This window comes from Elgaria multicarinata, chromosome 3 (genome assembly GCF_023053635.1).
Source record: "Elgaria multicarinata webbii isolate HBS135686 ecotype San Diego chromosome 3, rElgMul1.1.pri, whole genome shotgun sequence".
In the NCBI taxonomy this organism is placed as follows: domain Eukaryota; kingdom Metazoa; phylum Chordata; class Lepidosauria; order Squamata; family Anguidae; genus Elgaria; species Elgaria multicarinata.
This window is the reverse complement of record NC_086173.1, coordinates 55,394,261-55,419,424: the sequence shown is the minus strand read 5'-3', so window position 1 is coordinate 55,419,424 and position 25,164 is coordinate 55,394,261. Positions and strand designations below refer to the sequence as shown.

The 25,164-nt window shown below is 41.2% G+C and overlaps 1 protein-coding gene across 5 annotated transcripts in view; it reads left to right on the top strand.

The window, feature by feature from the left end:
* TNRC6C (trinucleotide repeat containing adaptor 6C) overlaps window positions 1–24,532 on the top strand; it is a 544,733-nt gene extending 520,201 nt beyond the window's left edge. For 4 of the 5 annotated variants that reach the window (XM_063120370.1, XM_063120369.1, XM_063120372.1 and 1 more), the window contains 9 exons: window positions 236–467; window positions 2,180–2,347; window positions 3,864–4,055; window positions 4,509–4,652; window positions 12,338–12,454; window positions 17,253–17,447; window positions 19,571–19,641; window positions 21,185–21,324; window positions 23,527–24,532. In XM_063120370.1, the coding sequence (XP_062976440.1) occupies window positions 236–467; window positions 2,180–2,347; window positions 3,864–4,055; window positions 4,509–4,652; window positions 12,338–12,454; window positions 17,253–17,447; window positions 19,571–19,641; window positions 21,185–21,324; window positions 23,527–23,887 (1,620 nt within the window). In that variant the 3' untranslated portion in view covers window positions 23,888–24,532. The remainder of the gene's footprint in view (window positions 1–235; window positions 468–2,179; window positions 2,348–3,863; window positions 4,056–4,508; window positions 4,653–12,337; window positions 12,455–17,252; window positions 17,448–19,570; window positions 19,642–21,184; window positions 21,325–23,526) is intronic. The other variant, XM_063120371.1, reaches the window with a different exon arrangement.
* The last annotated feature ends 632 nt before the right edge of the window (window positions 24,533–25,164 follow it).

Sequence of the window (25,164 nt, the reverse complement as noted above, 5' to 3'; positions counted from 1 at the left end):
TCTAGTATGAACATGAAAAAATATTCATGAAGTAAAGCTATTGTGCTGCATGCTTTTATGCTAGTATAAATCCCTAAGAGGCATGACAGACTTCAGGTTTTCTTCTCTACCATGTTTGGGTTTGTCTAATACTTGATTCGTTGAGTTCATCGTCTGCTAGGTAGTTTAAGGCCAAAAATCTCACAAGCCTTTGTTCCAAGTATTTAACTGATTTTTCATTTTTTATTCTTGCCAGGTTGCACGTACAATCAATAACATGCAGCAGCAGATCCAGCAGCACCAGCGCCAGCTGGCCCAGGCCCTGCTTATGAAGCAGCAGCCCCCCCCTCCACATCTATCTTTGCACCCCTCTGCAGGCAAATCAGCCATGGATAACTTTTCACCCCATCCCCAGGCTCCTGGCCTATCCGACCTGCAGACCAAAGAGCAACAGTCTTCACCGAACACCTTTGCTCCTTACCCCCTTGGTATGTGCAGTTTATTTAAGGGCCTCCTCAAAAAGATGCAGTTAACTTATACATGTCATCATTTCACTTGCTTCTCTTTGTTTCTATTATAATAGTTTCACTTACTATCTATATGTACTTTATAAGTGGCCGACTTCCTCGAACTAAAATCACCAAACCATTTATTATGCAAGGCAACAAGTGAGGGCAGTTCCTCGACTTTTAAAAAGACGTTAGAACATGATGACATTCCATGTAAACGTGGTGTAAGAATTTCAGTACATACATCTGCCTCCATGAAGAACTGCAGTCTTGCTCAGTAGATTTCTCTATTTGGATCCTTTCCAGTCTGGTTTTAGGACAGAAACAGCCTTGATCATCTTGGTAGATGACGTATGCTGAGAACTGGACAAGCGGTGGTGTGTCCCTGTTGGTTTTGCTAGACCTCTCAGCAGCATTCATTACCATTGATCATGGTACCTTCTGGAGTGTCTGGTTGGCATAGTACTCAGGAGCACCGTTTTACATTGATTCCCATCCTATTTGGCTGAACACTCTCAGAAAATGGTGCTGGGAGCCTCTTGTTTGGCCACTGGCATATGGACTCTATTTGTCAGTAGACAAGCCAATGCGGAATTGGGAGTATGGCTTATGCTAGATGAACTTCCCCTCCCTCTGAAGGACCAGGTTCACAGGCTGAGGATGCTCTTGGATCTAGTGCTGCTTCTGGAGGGTCAGGTTGCCACAGTGATCCATGCCTTAACCACCTCCGTTGGATGACTGTAAAATGCCCTATGTGGAGCCACCCTTGAAAAGCATTGGACAGCTACAGCTAATGCAAAGTGCAGCAGACAGACTGTTGTCTGTCATAAGAGAGCATCTTTGCTGGTTGTCTGGCAGGGCGAGGGGGGGATATTAGACCTTTTAAACAAAGTAATATAATGGCAAGCACCCAGATTTCTGGGATTCTGGATTCTGTTTAGGCATTTAGAAACAGTCTGTAGAAAAATTATGATCCTCATGTTCACTATAGATCATAATCAGTGGCAGGAGAGCAGTCAATGAAAGGTGAACATGTCCGTGGCAGGAGCAGGTCCAGTACACTCACCTTCTCTTCTTGGTTAAAGTTGCAAGCTAGTTTCAGGTGAAAACACTGACTTGCTGCATAGAGTTGAAAGCCCCTTCCAAGTGGCATACATTGTCAGAAGGTCCTGGAAGCTGCCAAAATTCCCATGCTCCTGTGTCTATGGGGAGCACCCTCCAGCTACATGATATTATTCTTCCCTGGTGCCTGATATGATAGCAGGAGCAATGAATGTTTGATTTTGAAGAGATGGAGCTGAACGTGTCTGGAGAAACCTGTGCTTCTTCCCCAGCTCAATGATTGTGTCGTTCACTTACAATCTTTTTATTCATCTCTTACTATTTTTGAACCTAACTTCCCTGAATGAAACTGACTAGAAAGAGGATTGACAAAAGGAAATAACTTGCTCACACAACAGTGAATTAACTTATAGAAGATGTACTGACAGACACTAGATTGTTCTAAGATTAGACTTCCCCTCCCAGTCTACTGCTGTGCTGTTTTTCTCCACCCCCACCCCAATGTTTGGCTTATCTGTAGGAGTGAGATTAGTTTGTGACTTGGGCTTGCCACCTGAAAGCTAGAGTGTGATTAAATAACAAAAATCAGGAATTAAGGATGTCTTAACAGCCTGTCTACTTCCTCTTAGCTGGACTGAACCCAAACATGAATGTAAACAGCATGGACATTCCTGGTGGTTTGTCAGTGAAGGACACTTCTCAGTCCCAATCTCGCCTTCCTCAGTGGACACACCCCAATTCAATGGATAATCTCTCCAGTGCGGCTTCTCCACTTGACCAGAATCCAAGCAAGCACGGTATGGGTATCACTTGTAAGCACATGACGTCCAGTTGCAAGAGGTCTCCTTTTGCAGATACTCTCTTCCCCATACAAGTTAGCACTGACCATTGCTGGGTACCTTTTTAGAATATAAATTATACAGTGGAGCATATCAGAATTCATATATGGAAGGAGCAACGTCATAACAAACTAAAATGTGTTTTGAGAAGTAAGTTATTAAATGCATACAGTATTTCTGTAAGTAACTTATAGTTAATTTAATAAGTTATATCTTAACAATGTAAACTATTCAGTATTTATTTTGTGGTTATTCATCAAAAACAACAGCGGCTTTCAAATCATTGACTTAGGCTGCAGTCCTGTACCTGCAAGTAAGTCCCATTGAGCTCAATGAGTTTTCTGAGCAAACACGGATAGGATTATACTGTTAGATAATGTAATTACCTATGTGTTATATTTATATTGAGAGCTAGTGTGGTTTCATGATTAGAATATTGGAATGGGACTTGTGAGATCTGGGTTCTAGTCCCCATTTGGCCATGAAGGTCACTTGGGTGATTTCGGATCAGTCACTGGCTACATCAGCTGTATATGGAGCTAAACTGAAACTCACATTTAGCCTTTAGAGTCATTATAGATTTCAACCCAAATACTGAAATTAGTATATTACTTGCTCCAGTTCCAAAATCAGGGGTAGAATGTAACTAAAGTCCTACTTTGACTAGACTCATTGAAATGAATGAGACTTAAATTAGTCATAATTAATTTGCCCCATTCATTTCAATGGGTCTATTCGAAGTAGAATTTTAGTTGGATGCTACCCCGTTTCCTTAACTCACAGCTAATGCTGTGCTCTTTAAAAAGTATTTACACTTTCCGCGTGCATTGATATATTGATTAAAGTATCTTATTCTAGTGATTGCATCATTAGCAAAATGCCTTTTGCTGATATTTAGTAAAAAAAAAATACCTTGCCTATTCCAGTCTTCATTACTACCGTGTTTCTTCGATTGTAAGACGCCATCGATTGTAAGATGCACACTAATTTCAGTACCACCAACAGAAAAAAAAAACCCTTAGACACACCTGTGATTCTAAGATGCACCCCATTTTTAGAGATGTTTATATGGGGAAAAAAGTGTGTCTTAGAATCGAAGAAATAGGGTATTTTGTTGTTTTTATTTTATGTGGCACTTCTTTCAGTAGCAAATCAATCCTTTGCAAGTTTATTCCGATGTAAGTCCCACTGTGTTCTAAGGCTTTACTCACTGACAAGTGTGCATAGGATTGTAGCTTTAATCTCATGAATCTTTGGCAGAAATCTTTTAAATTGCGTTAGCTACCTTCCTGCCCCGTTTCTACTATCTTTCACTCAACCGTCCAGAGTTATAGTTGACTTGTATGAGTGTTATATTGTTTTATTTAATTTTGTTGAAATACTTAGTGAAAAAAGAAAAAATTATAGTGACAAGCATTAAGAAGAGAAGCCAAAAATTAATCTCCCCCACTCTCCATGCCTTTCCTTTTTCCAGGTGCTATCCCTGGAGGTCTGAGTATTGGCCCTCCAGGCAAGTCCTCCATTGATGACTCTTATGGCCGGTATGATCTGATTCAAAACAGTGAGTCACCAGCCAGTCCTCCTGTAGCCGTTCCTCACAGCTGGTCACGTGCCAAAACTGATAGTGATAAAATCTCCAATGGCTCCAGCATCAACTGGCCACCAGGTAATGAAAATGTAAATATTCTTGAATCATAGAGCTGAGAGGTATCTGAAAGACATGTAGTAAAAACCCTTGTACTGAAGGGTTCCAAATATCTTCAGTATCCAAATATCCTTAACAGATTTATCAAGCTCAATTCCACATGATGAAGGACCAGAGTTCATTATGTCACATTATTGTTGAACAAAGATTCATCACAGGAAGGCAAAGGTTTTATCCCAGAATAAACTGGGGTGAACTTTCCTACCTAATGTGATGATGAACTAGCTCTAAACTAAACCTCAAAATCCATCCATTGCATCTTTCACAGACGAGTTTTTCCTTACACCTTTAGCAAGATGTCCATTCTGTTATCAGGTGGTGGTGTCTTTGTTTTCATATATCGTGTAACTGTACGTTTCCCCACTTATGTGAACCTTGGGAAGAAATGCGATGTCATCTTGTTTTCCCAAACAGAATTTCATCCTGGGGTACCGTGGAAAGGACTGCAGAACATTGACCCTGAGAACGATCCTGATGTTACGCCTGGAAGTGTTCCCACAGGGCCTACTATTAACACCACCATACAGGATGTTAATCGCTATCTACTCAAGAGTGGAGGTAGAGTAACAGCGACATATCCTCTTGCATTTATTGTTTCCCTTCCTTTCTCTTCAACTTCTTTGTTTTTATCGCATACCCTATTCTTAAAGAGAGCCACCTATACTAAGGCCAACAGCTGACATAACATGTAGTAGTATGCATCATTCACTCAACCTTTTCCTTTTAAAACCAAAAACAGCCTTGGGTGGCTGGAAGTTTAATTAGAGGGAGGACTTAAGCCTTTCTTATTGGCTGCTTTCCACCCAGGATCCTTCCCCCCCCCAGCTGCTTTTTTTCCTCTTGTGGGAGAAAAAAATACAGCCAGATAGGAAAAAGATTAAAAAGACCCTCCCTGCTCCACTTGAATTCAAACTCAGCCTCCTAGAACTGAGTCTGTTTTAAAAGAAGAAGAAATCTGAAGAAAGATGCACATGACTAGATGACTAGTTTGGTCTTAATTCTTGTGCACCTAAAATGTCGCTTGACCAGTAAAAGCATAATTTAAAGGCTTCCTCATTCCTCTTTGCAATTTTCAGCCTGCGGAAAGTTTTACTATAGAGTGGTCTTAAACTTTCATGTTCACCAGAAATTGCTCTGTCATCTTTGGGCTTCAATAAAGATTCCCTTCTCACTTTCTTTGCCTGTGTGGTACAGCTGAGAAGTCATAATTCCAGATGCAAGCATTTGTGTGGTTAACAAGGCAGTGAATGTCATAAATCTCATGTTGTGTGTCATTTATGATAAGAAAATGGGCTGCATCACAAACCCAGAAACAGACAATATAAAAAAACTTTAGTTAGAGATCCTGTAGAGTTAAACATTCTTCCTTACCTCTTTATGTGAGCTTCTTCAGAGACCAAGTTATTATACAGGAATAGGCAATTAGGTGGCCTCCAGATATTTGGGACTACAGCTCCCATAATCCCTGACCATTGGCCATGGTAGCTGGGGCTTCTTGAAATTGTACTCCAAAATACCTGGATGACACCAGGTTAACTATTCCTGCATTAGACCAGAGTATACTTCTATCTGGATTCTGTTGCACCAGAAACAAGAACAAGCTAAATGTGGCTGTCCAATTTTGAAGTAATACTGCCTGTCAAGACTACCAGCAGCAGTAGTAACTGGAATGCAGATGTGTGTCGAAATTATTTGTTAGGCCTTCCAATTATAGATTGAGTTGCTACCCTCCCTATCAGTAAGGGCAACTGTGAAGTAGGTTTGCCCTTAGAAGTTTCATACTAGCTTTTAAAAGGCATTTTTAAGCTACGAAGCCATGCCGCCCGGGTTCAGATGACAAAATAACCCACGACTGAGCACTGATTATGCAAATTGCAAGTTCACAACAACTTTGCTTTGCCCCTCCTCTCTCATGCACATACACCAAACTTCATCAGGATCACTTGAGGGGGGCAGGGGGAGGGGGAGGAGAGGCTTCAAACCCCCCACCCCCCAGTTCATAGCAGTGGGGGAAAAGTAACTTTGATGAGGACCATTGGGGGTAGGGGAAGAGGCTTTAATCTCTTCCCAACCTCCGCCCCTGTGATCCTAATGAAGGTAGTTGTTTCCCTTCAGAATCACTGTATCCTGCTCACGTAGCTGTTTCCTATCTTGATGAGGATTACTGGGGCAAGGCAGAGTTAGAACCTCACCCCACTCCTGCAATCTTGATCACCAGGGAAACAGTAATCTGTTCCCTGCCACCCAGCCAATGGCTGATCTAAAGCCTGTGAAAGCCCATCAAACATGGGAGTGGTGATGGAAGGATGTATGCATCGCTGCTGTAGAATCCGCTCCTCCCTGGATTCTGATATGCATAATAAAGCTGGTGACGGGCGTTTGTGTGTCTCGCTTATTCAGTCAGACACACTACATGACTCTCCCATATTTCAATGTGTAGCTAGATGTGATACTAGGAGATTCATGCTCACATCTCCCACTCTGTTTTTAAACAGTTTAATAGTTGCTGTGGGGGAGAGAAGAAGTACTTGACTGTGGTAGCAGGTTTTTGGGGTGGGTGGGGGTGTAATCCTTTCCTTGCCATTTTCACAACTATGACTCTTTTCTAAGCTGCTGTTTATACAGTGAGGGAAACATAAGTATCATATGGGTACCTGAGTGTTAGGAGAGTTGGAACATACCAAAATATTGACCTGGTTCACACAATGCAACAACCCACGGTGGCTTGTTAGCCTTGTTTGTTTCAAGGTAGCTTGTCATGGCAGCCGAACCCACTGTGGTTTCCTCAGCGTGGTTTGCTAACCACACCCAACTCACCCTGAAAATCCATGACTACTTGTTGGGTTTTCAGGGTGGTTGTTTCCAGAGTGGCTTGTCATGGAGTATGAACTCAGCATGATGGCTTGTGTGTGGCTTGTCAGAAAGGGCTACAGAGCCTCCTGGCAAGAGCGGTGAAAAAAACCAATCTCTTCTCACAATCTCTCAGTATCCCCTCTCTGTTCTGACTTGAAATGAAACTAATCAATGTACTCCTCCACTTCGTCACTTCCCTAGACAGCAACGTTTTCCCCCCACCTTTGGGGAGATTTGTTAAAATTTAACATTATTCTTTCTCCACCTTCTGGAGATTTGCTCATATTTAACTTAATTTCGTTTCACCTTCAAGGAGATTTGCAGGTATTTAACATATTGGGTTTGTTTTCACTTTTGAGTAGATTTGCACAAATTTAACTTTAAAAAAAACCTTTCAGGACAATTTCTTCAAGTTTGCAGTAACTACTGTGCTTATGCTCTAACAAATTTGTGCTCTGCTAATGAGCACATTGTTGTTGGCTGCTGAGGTTGTACTGCAAAGCCCGTAGGGTTTGTGCCAACGAATAGGCGGGAGCAATAATGAGGAAACCCACCACAGGTCGCCTGATCATCTGTCAGGAGTAACATGGGTTAGTGAGCAAACAAACAACCGTGGCTTATTATGGGTCTGGTTATAGGGAGCATGTGACTCCTATATTACAACAGCTTCACTGACTACCAGTCCATTTGCAGGACAATTATGACCTATAAAGCTCTACTCAATTTGGGGCTAGCCTATATGAGCTTGCCTAGATTTTTAAGATCCTTGGGAGAGGCTATTTCCTCTATCCCACCCATCATGGAGGCACATTTGGAGGAAATGCCAAAGAGGTCTTTCTCAGTGACTGCTCACAGGCTCGTGAACTCCCTGACAATTGAGGCCAGGCTAACTCCATCTTTAATATCTTTTCGCCGGCAGGCAATACAGTCTTATTCAGACAAGCTTTTTCGCCATTAAGCTGACTTGCCAGTTTGCTGAAATAAGATTAAAGTAGTGCATGTTGTTTATTTCTTACTTTTATTTATACATTTTAATTGATTTGCATTGAAGTTTTTATTATGCGTTTGGATTTTAAGAAAGAAAAGGCAGGGAGGTGGGGAGACTGAGAGGTGGGAGTGCAGCAAGACCCCTGGAGTGTAAAAAGGCACGGGAAAGAGGTAAATAATATAGGTTGTAAGGGAAGTTGTGAGGTGTTAAAATAGAAAAAGGTGTGTGTGCAAAGGGTCTTGTGGAGGAAGAATAGTAGTAATGGTGCACAGAAAAGGGGTCAGTACATGCTTTTCCACTGTTAACAATGTGATGTGGGTAGACCATGAGCACATTGCATATATCCTATGTGAAGAGGAAATTGCTGCCTTTTTGTCTCCTTGAATATCCTTAAAGGTGGCCTAAAATAATTTTAAATAAATAAATATTTAAACGAATAAATCAAAATATGTACACACCATATAGAACCAGGAGCAGCCAGGTTGCCTGCATACATGGTTTTAAAAAGATTTTTCCCCTCGTGCATATAATCGGGCACTATCCAAAAAGGCAAGACTAGTTTTCAAGATGCGGAAAAATATGCTCAAAATTTGGAAATATATACGTATTAGAGATCTCTGCATGCGTATTTAGACATGTCCCCTGATGAAGGTCCTGGTGGATTGAAACTCGTTGAGCTTAAAATAAAACACATGTTTTTTTAGCATCTTGAGACCTTGTCTCTCTCTTTTGAGTGGTTTTCTTGTGGATGCTTTCCAGTTTTTTGGCATTTGATATTATGGGGTACATCAAACATCAGAGTACGATTTTATTTTATTTTAGCAATATGAAATGAAGCATTCCTAAGATACTCAGGAATTAAATATCCGATTGTAGAACTAGAACCATAGAAACATGAACAGCTTTGATTATATATTGCTTTTTAAAGGGCATATTTCCAAATAATTTTTTAATAATTTTTTCTCTGAATTTTGGATAGAGTTTTCATGTTAGTATGGGTAAAATCATTGTTTTGGCTTTGAACATAGCTAGGGCATCCTGATGCCCATTTATCATCATATCTTCCTTCTCAATATTATTTGTACCATAATTTTATCAATCTTGTACATGCTGCCAAGATGCTTAAGCACTCTCTGCTGTGGATAGAGAAATACGATATAAATTCAGTATGAACTGTTGTTATTTTGGCAGATGGCATAAACACAGCTGTGAATGCATTGTCAGAGATGCCTTGTCGTTAATGATTCTGCCGTCTGCTACTACAACATAGCTCCTGTTCCAGAGGTTGCAGACAAATCTCCATACACATTTGTTTCTATAATAAGGCAGTGTGCCCTCCATACATGTTGGAATGTTCTGTCATGCTTTTGGGTCACGATCACTAACAGTTCCACTTTACCTACAGCAGAAGTAGGCCACCTTTCTTAGATTTACACATTTTCCAATTTAAATTTGTTCATCCTATTGGAGGAGAGAGGCTAGTATATCTGCAATTTTCAAACCAACATAGATTGGCTGCTTTTCAGCTAAGTGCTAAACCACGAGTTATTATTATGAGAATGAGCCTAGCCTTTCCCCAAGGCTTACATACACTCTGTTTCCTTTCTTCTGATGCAATCATGAGTAGGAGCTTGGAAGCTTCAACTTCTGTTTTAGATTAAACACAGCATGCTATCTGAACCCAAAACTGTGGTTAGTCTAAACTGTGGTTAGTGAAAACAAGCCAGCTTCATAAACTGTGGCTTGGAGTTAGCTTGTTTCCATGACCCATAGTTAAAATTAACCACCATTTGTTCAAATTCAAACAACTGAACAAGCTATAGTGAATCAGAGATGGAAGTGCTTCACAACCACACTGAAATATGAAGGGCAGTCCATGAGCCTGAGGGGAGGCTAGGTTTGTTCTTGTAATGCTGAACTATGGTTTAGCAGAGAGATGGAGAACTTATTGCCCTCCAGATGTTGTTGGACATAACTCCTATCATCTTTACTATTAGCCATTTGGCTGGGGCTGATGGGAGTTTGAGCCCAACAACATCTGGAGGGCAACAGGTTCCCCATGTTTAGATTTGTGTTACATCTGAACCAACCCAATGTGTTCAATGGAAGGTCCTTCTTCACAAACTTGTAACCATTCACTGAGATACTTTTTTTCTACAGTATCCACTGATACTGCAATGTTAGCTCCGTTCAAATGAAATGCCAAACCATGATTTGAATTATATTAACAAGCTCACACACACTCTCCCCTCCGTTCACACGCTCTAATTCCTTGCCACACTCCCTGATTGTCAGCAAACCATATTTTTCTTGCAACCAAGAACTAGAAACCATGGTTTGATTTTGTTTTTCAATTCTGGTTTGTTGAGCTCCAGGAAGTCCAGGAGTGATCAGTACACATGAGGGGAGGAAGGAGTGTATAGTCCCTAACCATAGTTTTAGAGTTGGTTTCATGCAATACACAATCACAGTCTCAACTGACTTTTCAGGTTCCAGAATGATGCAGTCCTTATGTGGAACGGACATGCAGAACCCCATATAACATGGTACAGTCTCTTTGTAGGTAGTGTTTCTTATAGTTCTAATTTAGCACTGAATCTTTGAACCTGGTACAGAAGTTTCCATGTAGATGTGTCATAAGAATTTGTGTTGCCATTGGTTTCAGCATGTTTACTTAATTAACATGAAATACTTGTTCACTATAACAGAAACTCAAATATAATGCACACTTACAAACTTGAACAAACTCCAGTCATTTTACTGATAAAAATCTACTTTTAACAACATAATTGTAATCAGGTTGAGGTTTCCATTTTCTAATTTCTGATTTTATGTTCTTATATGCATTGGGCATTATTCACCTACACTGTGTGTGCAGCACTCACATGCAAATGGTTCAGGTAGACTCAGTAGAGGCCTGCTTTCCCCTTGCCCCTAGCCACACCCAGACATGCATGCAGCAGGAGGAGCATCTGTATGCCTTCTGTATCTCCATCAAGCCCTACCCAATGCAAGTTACCTATGCCCCTGGCACAACTAAATTCCTAGACACAAAGATGGAGGGCTAGATGGGGATGCTGAAAGGGTACACAGATGTCCAATTTCCTCTAATGCCCCATCATGCCCCTTTGCATTTGTGCTTGGACAGCGGGGAGGAGAAAAACGGATCTGTTGAGCGCTGCCAGACTCGTTTCCATGTGGGTGTTGCACCCACAGAGCTTGTGGATCATGGCCTGTGTTTTCAGTGGAAAAGCTGGGTGGTAAGGTTGTGCTCAAGAGTGAGACCTCACTGAAGAGTGATTCCTTAATCAGGATGAACCCATTTATGTATACATTCAGGCTCCATAACATAAGAAGACAAGGTATCTCAAACAAAGGTGGGGTTTTTTGTATGCAATTTGCCATGGTACAGTTCAGCACAGGATTTTGACCCAGTGTTGTAGTTGGCTAATGATGTTCCATTATATGTGGAAATTTGCACAGTTCATTGATTATTAGAAGAAACCATTTCCATGTAAAAAATGTTAAAAGTTACATGTTCTTACATTGAGTTATTTGGGAAGGTTTTCTTTCTTTTTTAATTGAGTGTATGTTGAACATGCCAGCCAGAAGATGTGTGTACTGTTCATGTTTAAACTTTCTGACTTGATAAATAATTTCGAAGCTAATTTGTGTGGCTTTATGTAACAAGTATTACAACAGAATTATCTAGATGGCTTCTAGTAACTCGATCTTCCTAACAGTAGATGCTTTCCAACAGCCTAATCTCATAGTAACTGCACAATGGTAGCAAAACATAGGACCTGACACTCAGCTTCCGGTGCAGGTGCAAAGGGGCACTTTTGCTCCTCCCACAGCGGCTTGCCCTATGGTTCAGCTTCAGGCTCCACCACTGTTATGGCAAGGCTTGCAAGAGCACCCTATGCAGCAAAGTTGCACGGGCATGGAGGGATGAGATTGGCTGGTGACAGTTGTAGGGATTCTTAAATGCAGTGGGACAAAGATGAGCCATTTTGTCTGACTTGCCTTTCACCGAAGACTGCTTTTAGCTTTTATGGCACACACATTTTCATACATACTTTTCATCCACAATCCAAATAGCCTGGATACGGTGGCAGTGTACATCACCTCCTTGGAGGGACAGAGTTAAGGGAAGTTAGGGTGTATATATTCTGCATGAACACTACTGCCCTTGCCACTGTGCCATCCTTCTTTTATACCGAGTTCTACTGCATCAGTTCATGCTTCCTATAACATTTCATTTCTAGACTTAAAGGCAAAGCTGGGTTAGTGTCTTACCTTGCATGGTTTCTGTTTGCACATGATGGTGTTAGAATTGCATATGCTACAGTAGACACCATTCTGCCCATCTTTCTTAGTTGCTTCTTTGCTGGTTCTGCAGGGTCATCCCCAACATCATCTCAGAATGCCACGCTGCCTTCATCGAGTGCCTGGCCACTTAGTGCCTCCGGCTACAGTAGCTCTTTCAGCAGCATTGCATCCGCACCTAGCATTGCAGGTACGACCAATGGCCTCTCTACTTAGAGTCCCTCTTTGTCCACGAAGAGAGGAGGCTCTTAAAAGGCCTCTGCTCTTTGTGGTAATGCTGATACTACAGGTGTGACGCATGTCTTTGCATACTGTGCTCCTTTAAAGAACTGTCCTAAGAGTCTTGACGGTGGTGAATATGTTATGGGGATGCCTGGAACAGGAAATACCAGACACCAATACATCCCACTTCAAAATGAGAAGCACAAATCAGATGCAGTGCTAATGCCTTGGTGCTGATTGAACTAATTTCCGTTCATGAAAATAGAGCAGCTTTTAGCCTTCATACAACTCTGTATGCACTTCCACCAACACAAGTTGTGGAATAAAGAGCATTGCCTATCTGACATGGTGCATCTCATTTTCTGGGAAATGAGCTGATCAATTTGGCCAAACGCTTTCACGTTTCCATGCCCTCCCTCCCCTTCCCACCTTTGTCTACCCATCTCAGCAAATTTCTTGATGAGAGGCAAAGTGAGCAGTGTGGTCACTGTAAACCTGCATGCAGCTGACATCCATTGCATTGTATCTGCAGATATCTAGCCATTTTCCAAGATGCTGGCAGCCATCTTGTTCAGTTCAGCCTCCCTGAGACCAATAAGTACAAGTGGGAATTCACAGGACTCTGTAGAACAAGGAAAGGAGGAGGAGGAGGCAACAGATTCTGCTCTGTTCTTTTTGCCTGTCTCTAAACTCTCTTGATCATGCTTTTCTCATACGATACATCTTGTTTCTCTAAAATACAAAACCTAAAATGGTGTTGTGTTGTCAATGTAAGATTAGTTTCTAAACGACGAATAGCTGGCCTTTTTCAGGGCCAAACTAAGCCTTTGCACCATTTGAGGCAAAAAGAGCAGCTGCAGTCCTTGCTCTGCACTAACTGCTCATAAAGTTGGGGAGGGTCTGAATGAAGCAGTCTGTGGAAGCTATCATCCTGCTTTGCATGGGGGGGGGGGGCTGAGAAGAGACTATGCTGCTCCTTCCCTTCATGAGAGCCCTGCACATAGCCCCTCTCTGGTGGTCTTGCACATACAGTTGATGGGAAAAGATAGTAAGCTTGATCCTTTTCCTTTTTTTGCTGGGCACATAGGAAGGTGCAGCCTTCTCTTCTTCTCCCCACTCCCCCTTCAACACTCTGCAAAAGTGAGAGAAATATTTCTGTGGGGATGCTTCATTTCAAGTCAGACAGGAGGTCAGACAGCAAATTGAGGAAGAATGTATGCCCTCCTCCCCTGCTCAAATTGCCTACTGATCAGGAAATTTTTGTGCCCCCGATGTTTTGGCCTGCAACTACTATCAGCTTTAACCAGCATAGCTAATGGTAAGGGATCCTGGGAATTGTAGGACAAAACATCCAGAGAGCTACAAGTTGCCCACCCCCGATTTACTGAATGGAAGGAATGGAGTTGACAGCCCACCCACCACCCCAACTGGCCATCACGTATTGGAAGGGGTGAGCCCAAGTGCTGTCATGGAGAGAATAGATAGTTGCTGCTTTTGCCACTCCTAGCTAATCTGCCCCCTGAGGTAGGGAGCTTCATCCTGTGCTTCAGGATAAAGCCAGGCTTCACCTAACTAGGATCAAATCAATCACCCAGAATACCATCAGCCTTATAGTTATTTAAGATGCTTTACAATTGGTTGATCATTTAAAAGTAAGGCAGTTAACATCTAATAAATCCCTTCATTTGTAAGAGCCATAATCAAAATGTTAATATGTTGTCATGATACTGTTTATTTTGGTCTCTAGACTGACTGTGAGGATATTGAGTTTCCCACTGCTGAAAATGGAAAGGAATGTGTGACTCCTTCACCATAACAGCAACTGGGCAACACATAGATATATTATTTTTTATGTTGTCCTACATTTTAAAAGTTATTATGAGCATTTCTTTTTCCTCCTGAGTCACATTTCTTACAGTTGTTAGCCCTCCTGGTGCGAACAATATATAACCCACCATCATGGATGGCTGCCGACTCAGATAGCCTAATCAATAATTCCGGGAACATTGAGATGCTAAATTTAGTTCATGCTGAAATTCGGTTAAACTAAATAAGAAAGTTATAGTGAAACCTCAGCTATTTTTCTTTCTTTTTCAATCATGTCTTTATTTTGTTAGCTCACGCTGTCTGCAATCCCAAGAAGCATGTGTGCCAAACTCACATGCACAGCTGGGATCCTATTTCAGATTTTCTACCCCCAGCTGTTTTTGCAAACTGAATGGAGGAAGAGGTGCAGAACAGAGACCAAAAGCATGGCTACATGAGCACGGTTGCACACATGCCCAGGACCTTGGTAGTTTTAGAAACTGTCTTCCAAGCCTACTTTGGCATCAAAGGCTTTCACTCTTTCCTACTGGGGTACTGAACATATTATGAATACAACTCTTGCTAACTCCAGCAATGGAGAGAATATTCATAATAATTCTATATACTATTTTGTTTTGTATGGGCAATTAATGTACTAGTTAAATCTCCAGATTTTTGAGTGAAGTTGTAAAGTATATATTTTTAAACAGCACATGGATTCTTTTCAGCAATTCTTTAAAAGGAGATTAAAATAACCATTTGCTACCTTTCATTTTAACTGCTCTGCACCTCTTTTGTGTGGCTTTTCTTCTTCTGTTTTACTTATTCTGATGTGCATTGACCGTGTGAGAATCAGTAACACAATGCCTAAAACTGCTTTTAAAAGACTGGTTTAAAAATAAGAAGCAGCAGCAACAATTGTCTAGTAATTAAAACCAGGCCTATATTTTCCTTAAGACCAATTTTGCAGTTCTTACCATTTTTATCTTCAAAGTTCATCTTGTTGAAACAACTTTGAATCTTGACATTGGGCCAGTTCACACATGCCAAAGCTGTTAGTTTATATAGCACATGAGGACTGAGCACTGGTTTCCATTAAAAGTTAAATGCATGGTGGGGAAGGGCACACAAGACAGAGGTTCACGCTGGGACCCTGCTGGGTGTTTAAGCTGCAAGCTAACAGCACAAGCCAACGGGCCCTTACTGCTTAATAAGTGCATTTAGGATTGTAATCTGAGCCAGGTGCCTTTCTACAGTGTGGAGATATTTGAAGGATGGGATATTGTTGTATTTTTCTTACTGATACAACTGACATCCAAGTGCAGCTTATTTCTCCGTTCTAATCCATTTTAAAACGTTTAACTTTAGAATGACCGCTTGGCCTGAAAATTAAAACTGCGTTGATATTAATAGATGTGTGGCAGTGATGATAAAAAGGAGACAGGGGAATGTGTGATTACAGTAATAAATGTTGTGCCATGAGGTGTCCTTCTTGTGGGAGCTTTTCAGATTACTATAGGAGATCCTGCTCCTTCTGTAGCATCTGGAAACAGCTTATGATTGAACCTAAGGCATGGTTGGCAACTTTTAGCCAGGCTCTCAGAGGGGTGTCCTGACCTCCCAGTTGCCAGCTCAGAAGTGGGAGAGAGTCGTCTTTCTCCCCCTCCTCCATGGGGCCTGAATGTATAAGTGAAAGGGTGAAAGAAGAGCCCTCCTTTTCCTCTGTCTCTCTCCCTTCTTGCATGCTTCCTTTCATCCCCTTTCCCCCCATCCTCTCCCCCAACAGACAATATTTATTTATTTAATTAATTAATTTGTAACTCCTATTCCAATAAAAATAGTTCTAACTAAAACTAAAATAGAGATATTTTTTTAAAAAACTAATGCATAATTAAAATACTAAAACTCACCAAATAAAAACATACCAATAAGAAAGAAATCACAGCAGCCACCGGATGCAATAAGAAAGAAATCACAGCAGCCACCGGAAAGGGGAACTGTTAACAGATTGTTAAGCAATAGCCTGATGTGGTCTCTTATTGCTTCCTGGCTATCTAGAAGCAGTTGGAGAGTATCCAAGGCAATTGCTGGCCAATAACTTCCCATATGAACAGTTCAGTTCTCCCTATTAGAGAAAGAGTGAAACATTGTGATAGTAGCAATGGGACTTACCAGCAGATCACTTTTGGAGCTAGGAAGTACCTAGATCCATCTACCCTCCATCATACCCTCAAACAAACATATACAAACTACCTTTCCCTGTAGTTCAGGGAAAGGTAGACTTCAGGCTAGCAGGATCTACTTTGTATTTTACTAGAATCCAGGGGTCCACCTGCAAAAGCCAGATGCAAAATAGTGATGCATGGAACAGAGCCAATTATTTTACTACACCCCACAATGACCAACACAAATACAAATCTAAATCTTAGATTTGACTGTAGTCAAATCTTAGATTTGACTACAGTCTAATTGAGACCTAAACATTGCTATAGTTAAACAATTGGGAGTTGGATACCTTTGCCAATCTTCAGCAAGTCACCCAGAAATCTACCAGCAGGTCCAGATCTACCTTCCCTGATGTTCATGAAAAAGAGCAACTTTGTCTTTGGAAGCAAAAATATGTTGTGTGTTAAGTCATTTGAAACTTGTAATTAGCAGGTTTTATTCCGATGTCAGGATCTTACTGCCTAATCTTAGAAGTCTTATCTAATAGGATTTTTGTCCAAACCATAAAGAACAATTTTGAGATCTTGAAAGTTAGTGGATTAATGATACTAACACAGCAAAGAGAACTACAGAAAAACTCTGCCAGTAATGATCTGCAGTGTGATTATCAATGTTTGTTATGAATGTACAGTGTTTACTATGCTATTGTAAAGATGAGAGCAGAGCCCTGGAGATCAAACATTGTCCATATAAAGTGTTCTAACAAATACATGAATTGCATTTCTCTGTTGCAGGTAAATTGTCAGACATCAAGTCAACATGGTCTTCTGGCCCAATTTCTCACACACAAGCCTCTTTGTCCCATGAACTGTGGAAGGTACCCAGAAACACTACTGCTCCTACAAGACCACCTCCAGGCTTAACAAACACCAAGCCATCATCTACCTGGGGTGCCAGCCCACTGGGTTGGACCAGCTCTTACTCCTCTGGTATTCCTGACTCCTATGTTTTTGTTTGTTTGCTTGCTTGCTTGCTTGCAGTAGAACACTTCACTGTTAGTATCACTTCTTTGTGTGCAGAAAATATTCACGGCTCAGGGGGTCAGTAGAATGCATCAATTTGCAGGTTTATTCCTGTGCTGGAAAACTTCCTTGGTGCTCCATCCCACTCTGCCACCTGATTTTCCATTCTCACCACCACCACTTATTCTCAACACTCAGTCAGTATTCCATAGCCACTGAGAGTGCTTCGTCCTCATTGGACTGCTGGGGTGCTTTATTTTATTTTTCCTAACTTGTTTTGTACTTCTGCAAACTTTGGGGTTCCCCAAACTTGCTGATGACTCCCTCTTGTGCATGGATGGAGCTGTTTTGGAAACATAAAGACCAGCGTTCTGAGAATTGGGTTCACTATTAGTATATATGAAGATAGCTATTTGCCAAGTCACTATAAGTAGTTGAATGGGGTAGTTGGTCAAACAACGTACTGGCATTGCCTCTCAAGTTTCTAGCCCTTTTGTTTGTAGAGAAAATCTTGTACAATTGTACTGTATACACTAAGCAAAATGTTCCAAGTAGAATTACCTCTTAAAGCACAAGGGGGTCCTGTCAAGAAGGGGTGTGCAAAAAGACTGGTTTCGCATGATACGTTAAGCCACAAATGTTATTGTATTATATGCACCCATTTCCCCCCAACCACAGTGGCTTATTTTACCAAAATAAGCTCCTCTGATAAGCCAGGGTCTGCAGCGAGGTTTATTTTAAGCATTGTGGCTTATCATGTCATCTGGCGTTCCAGCGAGCTGCTTGGCAAGAGCGGTGGAAACCCCAGCCGCACTTCCCTAGTGGGGCCACGATTGCCCAAGCTGCTGCCCATGCCCTCCTTCCCAGCTCCAGTTATGACTGGGGTCAGGCAAGAGCTCCATAGACTTGGATTCAATTTTAAAAGGACTTCTCACGAACATCAGGTGAGGGGGCGGGAGGGGGGAACTCCGTCATTACACTATTTCCAAGTATGTGAACTCCCTGGCTTTATTATCCATTTCTTTGGCTGCCCTCATTTTGCATACTATACACTATTTCAGACAAGCAGATTCTTCATTTATCTTTATAAAATTCAGTGTCTCCTTCAAAATATGAAAGCTGCTATATTTATTGTTTTACCAGTACGTGTGGGACTGAGCTGCTCTGATCGCCCATTTTTAAAATATAGTTATCTTTAGGTTTTTTTTATGAGCTCCACCTAGTGGACAAGTAACAAGCATTCAAACTGCAGCTTGGGTAGAGTAATCGACTTTAATTTAGAAATCATGTGACTTTTTGTAAATGCTGCTATGCAAATGTTGAAGCAGTGCAGTTCGTCATTATAGAATCAAGCAAATGCCGAAAACAGAATGGTTTGCTTGGCCTTCTAATAAGACTTTCTTCTAACATTTTAATTTGTGGAGCAGCACAAAACAAAAAGCAGCAGTATAATGCTGCATTAAGTGGGGGAAATAACGAGCTGGAAATCCACTGTGGATTTGCTGACATATGTTGGGTGTTGATAGCATAAAAACCACATGTGTGGCATGTCTGGATCGCAGCTGAGAGACATATACTAATCCATTGGATTCACTCTGTGCCTTACGTGGCATTCTGCTCTCAGGAACCACATTCTGGTGGCCTTAATTCAGCATATCTCAAAATAATGTGATCTGGAAACAGCAAATTAGAAGTCCTTTTGGATTTTCCTTATGAGTATTCCAACGTTGAACTTAAATCTTCAAAACCAAGATCTGGTTATTTTGTAAAACAAATGTGGGGATGGGGAACCTGTGACTGAACAATTAAAAATTTCTGCCCATCCCAGACTAAAGTCCATCATCAGATCCATGAGAATGTTTTGGGTATCTGTTCTGCACTACACTTTCAAAACAGCTACCAAGGAAGAAAGACTAGCATGCATTTGTTAGTTCAGTGGATTGAGGGGGGGGGGGGGAAATCGACCAACATTTTTCTTAGAAATCCCTATAGCAGCTGTGTTCCTCATGTTTGTGTCTTGCGTGTTATAAAGCCATCATTCAGTTGGTTGGGTTGAGCTCTCCCTTATTTTTCCTTTCTTTGTGGTATAGGCTCAGCCTGGAGTACTGACAGCTCAGGAAGAACAAGTAGCTGGCTGGTTCTCCGTAACCTCACACCCCAGGTAAGCAAAGCATTGGTTAAATTGAGCAAAGAGCTGTGGACCAACTGGGATATCAGGGGGAGAACACCTGGTACCCTGCTTCTAGGACCTTCTGCTGTGTGTCTGCCTGCAGCCCTCAACATGTTTTATGACACAACACTAACACAGCCATTGGAGCATCTTATTGTAAGCACATATTTGCTGGTGTAGCAAGTTTTAGGACTGGCTCATTTGACATTTTGCTTACTATTTACAAGACCGACACTCAAGCAGTACAGTATCTAGAATTAGATTCAAGTCCTCATTTTTGAGAGATGCTATATTTTTATTTAGTCCTGATATAATATAAAATATCTCTTAACCTGTTCACTTTCTGGCTGAATCCTTCAACCAAGCATAAAACACATGGTATAGGCAGCAATGAACACAAACTCTCTTGAACAGTGACTGATTTTTTTTTTAGCTCAAAAAAGGTGGATCCATCAACCAACTCATGTAAGAGAGCTCAGGGCTGGATACACATGCTCAGTCACAGTGTCTGAACCACAAGATCATCTTTTAGTGGTATGGCTAGTGGCATGCATGTTACAGAAAGCCCTCTCCCACTCCCCTCATGGCTTTGGATAGTATGTGGAAGCAGTAAGAGCAGGTACATGAGACATTCACACATCCACTATTCAGTATTATAATATCTGAAGAGGAAATTGACAGCTCTCTCTGTTAGTGAAATACCTGGCCTACCAGAAGTGGGTATATCACACTAACCTGCCCATGGGGGAGATGCATGACTTTCCTCTTCAGGTGTTACATCTTGTATGATTGATGGGGGCTAACAGAAGAAACAGCAGATGAGTATAGTGAGGTGAACATGAACACCCTAATGAAAGGTTAGCTGCTTGAATATTACAGTATTATAATATGAGCGTTTAGTGGAGATAAGTCTAGCAAAGCCAACTAACAGAGAAGTTATTCACTCCAGAAAATCATCTAAAACAAATTACCTGACTCCAGAGATACATAATGTTTGCAACCAGGTCAAATACTTTATTTAGACAAGTCTTTAGTTACTTCTCTTCAGTGTAATGAGATAATTAAATAATCCTACCAATTCAAGTTTTCAAGCTTAATAAAAATGCACTCAAAACCTTTGATATAGAGGCTTACAGAAATAACTTGATTGTGGCTGTGCTAATACAAGGGAACAAGCAGAGGTTTGTATCCAATGTTAGTCTAACTTAAGTCTCATTAATTTCAGTGTTTCTGCTCTAAGTAGGACTAATATTGGATACAACCCAGAGAGAGGAAGAAACAGGTATGGGATTCCCCAATACACTAAATCTCCAGAGAGAATATACATGAGTACAGTAGACTTTTAGTAAAGGGTGGACGCTACAGAATATGCTGTTCTTGCAAAATCTAAGGAGCTTTTTTATATTTTCTGAGAATACTGTTTTGACTTTCTTGTTAAATGATTGTCCACCATTAATGAGGGTAGTAATGAGAGGCACCAGAAAAAAAAAAGAATAAATCAATCTGTGTTTCTTTTCCCTCCTTCTCCAATTAGATTGATGGCTCCACACTGCGTACTCTATGCTTGCAGCATGGTCCTCTTATTACATTCCACCTGAACCTGACTCAAGGGAATGCTGTGGTCCGTTACAGTTCTAAGGAAGAAGCGGCGAAGGCCCAGAAGTCTCTGCATATGTATGCAATTTGTTCAGTATTTTCTGTGGTTCAAGTATGGACTGTCTCAGTTTTCTGGGCCTATAATGTTTGCTTAAGGACAGAAATAGGAGACCTGAGTAATGAAAAAATAGCTATGAAATACAGAGAAGCAGGGCAGTAACAGAAAAGTCACCTTTATAATATAGGGTATGCCTATAGGAACTGGCAAATCCATAAAGAAGTAGATTCGTTTCTGTTAGGATTGAGATATCCTTTCTATCACTTTCACAAGCCCAGAAAACTCTGCAACTTTGATTCAAAGCCAGTAAAATTAGGTTTGGCATTTTAATCTTTGCACTCATTCACACTACATTCCTAAATGTAGTGTGAATGTCAGGCAGGCGCCAACTTTGTATTCCTTCCGGTGCCTCCTGAAAACGTTGTTGTTCCAGGAAGCTTCCCCTTATTGATCAGTCGCGGTTTGTTTTGCACTTTCTTTTAAAATGTACTTTGAATGTGTTTTTATTCTGGTTTTATTCTATTTTATTTTGTCCACCGCTTCGAAATTCTGAATGGGGAGCCGGATATAAATATTGTAAATAAATAATAAATAAATGAATGTATGTATGTTGGACCACGGTGGGGAAGAGCACTGAGAATGGTGGAAGATCATTCCCCACCTTTTGGACATTTCTGTGTTCTTTCATTATCTAAGGCCAGAAGTAGTAATTAAGAGTTAATCAACAATTAATTGAGATCTCTATCGACTCATATTATGATTAGTGAGATGCTGACTAGATGGCAGTTATGTGAATAGAGATGAGACCCTAAAAATACACTAGCTGTGAATGAGTGCATAAATCCCAACCCCCAACTTCCCTTCCCAACGGATTTTGTTTTCCCTTGCTTTTGTTTGGTTCTTGCTTCCTCCTTTGCGCTAGCTTTTGCTCCTCATCTCTGTCACTGCTTCTCCAAGTTTTGCACTGCTGCAAAATTAGGTTTCTAGAAGTTGTTGTGCTGAATATTATCTATCTCTGTAGGCCCACATAGTGTAAGTTTTAAGTATGGTAGTCTCATCCTTTGCTTAGCGTGAGGTATTTTAGTTGCTAGGCCAGTTAATAGGAGTGCATGATGGTGAGCATTGGCATAACCATTGCTGATATCACGAGGGCACCAATGTCTCCCTAAAGCAGGTGAAAACAGTGCTATTCCCCAGTACAGCTCCTAGTGGGGAAGGATATTTGGAGATTCTCTTTCAGTTGAAAGGTTGCAGGTTTCTCAAACACTGTCCAGTACCTTTCCCTCTTTCTCATGTGGTATTTGCGAAGGTATTACCTCTTCACACAGCGCATAGTTAAATTATGAAACTCACTACCAAAGGATGGAGTGATGGCCACCAATTTGGATGGCTTTAAAAGGGGGTTGGATAAATTCCTGGAGGCAAAGGCTATCAATGGCTACTAGCCCTGATGGTTGTGTGCTGTCTCCAGTATTCAAGGCAGTAAGTCTGTATGCACCAGTTGCTGGGGAACATGGGCGGGAGGGTGCTGTTGCACCATGTCCTGCTTGTTCATCCCTGGCCGATGGCTGGTTGGCCACTGTGTGAACAGAGTGCTGGACTAGATGGACCCTTGGTCTGATCCAGCATGGCACTTCTCATGTTCTTATCTCTCTGGTCCACACTGGCAATGCAGTTCAAGTGAAGAAGCTGGACAGACTCATACTTGCAGACATGTGGAATATTATCATATAGGATTTGCAAAGGAAAACACTTCCTCAGATAAAACAAATTCCTTCTTTGGTAGTATAAGTGCTAGAATGTATTAGGATTTGAGCAAGCAGCCATAAGTATTACAAAAGGCTATTGAATTAAAAATATTAAAAATATTCTGAACTTACAGAAGCCTATATATTGGAATCAGAATAAATCCTAGAAAATAAATGTATGTCTACCATGTGATCCCTGCATCTGAAGATCTTTTTGGTTCAGTGAGCTTATGATCTATTATCTCCAATCTAAATTTAACGTTCTGTTTGCTGGGTGACAGTTATTTGGAGAAGCATGTAGGTAGTTAAAATAGAAAGAGAAAGTATTCATTTGTTAGATATTCATAGCATTATATCCATTTACTCCTGGATATGGAGACAGATGTAGAAAAATCTTCCTTTCTGACCCCGCTGACGCATGTGTTTCAGTGATTTCCCTTTAAGCATCCCCTGTGTCTTTCCCTCTGTTTGCAGGTGCGTTTTGGGGAACACTACCATCTTGGCCGAGTTCGCTGGAGAAGAGGAAGTGAACCGTTTTTTAGCACAAGGCCAGCCACTGCCCCCCACCTCCAGTTGGCAGTCCAACACTGGAACCACTCAGACCCGCTTGGGCTCCACAAGCAGCTCCCATGGAATGGTGCGCAACGATGCAGGCCACTGGAATACCCCCTGCCTAGGTGGGAAAGGGAGCAGCGATCTGCTCTGGGGCGGGGTCCCTCAGTACTCGAGCAGCCTTTGGGGTCCACCCAGCGCCGATGACGGCAGGGTTATCGGAAGCCCAACGCCTTTGAATACTCTGCTCCCAGGTGACCTTCTCAGTGGGGAGTCCATCTAGGACACCAGAGAAACAAATGGAAGTAACAATCATCAGCACTAAAGAAAAAATAATGGTAACCCTTTCCAGTCCAGGGCATCGCGAAGAATCCAGCTTTAATAGATCAGACTGGCAGCCCTTTTTTAGTACCTCTGTCCAATATCGACTATGAAACTCCGCTGAAGTCCTTGTGAACTGTTAGTGCAACAGTATGGGCTCCCTTTGGTCAGTGTCACGTGCTAATGATAGGTTTTATGTGGGTTTTTTTTTCCAATGGCTTTTTAATTTTGTTTTTATGTTTGTATGGTGTTTTTAAAGACGTATAAAAGCTGCTTAGACTAGTTCTATCATGAAGGGCACTTTTCAGAATTTGGGCTGGAAAGGGTTATTTTATCAACTTTGGGAGTGGGGGAGGGATGAAGGGGGGAATGTGAGAAAGCCTATTTAAAATGAGCCTGTGATAATTATGCACATTACCAGAGGCGGATCCAGTAATCAGTAGGGGGTGGCATCCGACCAGCCCATCAGCAGCAATGGGGAACAAATCTTACGCCCCTCAGCTGTACGACTTGGATTGAGAGGTGGGGTGGAATATCCATGTCCACTGCTCCCGTGGGTCTTGCCTATGCACATTACACTTGTTTCATTACTTTTTGTGTCATTGTTCTTTTCTTTTTTTAATTCCCCCCCAAAATGGTAAAAAGGTTGGTTTTTTGTTTTTTTCTAAAAAGAAACATATCAAACATGCAACTATACTTGAATCCAGCAGGCCAATAACAAAATGTGAACACTTTCTATTATTACACTTCCAGGTTGGCATCAGAAAACAAATGAACAGGCTCTAGGAATATATTTTTTTTCGTGTTCAGTTCTTTCTTATATGTATGCATTGGGGAAAAGATGGATCGATGTGTGAGCGTATGGATGTGTGCGTGTGCACCAGTTGTACAACTTAACGAATTGTGTGACTTTTTTCTTTTTCTTTTTTCCTTCTCAGTATATGCTTTTGATTTGCTCATTGGTCAAACGTTTAATTGTTATTAGCTTCTAACTTTGCACTGAGTGTCCGCAGCCCTTCTTGTAGCTAATCCTACTTGTTTTTTTAAAAAATAAAATTGAAAAAAAAAAACTGATAGGAGGGGCTGGCGAGACAATTCACGTGTAAATGTTTACTCAAGGACTCTTACCGCATTTTAAAAACTTACAGTGTGTATCTCTGGAGAATAATATGTATATCTACCTTTAGCAGCTTTTTATTGTGGACTAATGCAAGGAAATAATTACCGGAGTATTGCACC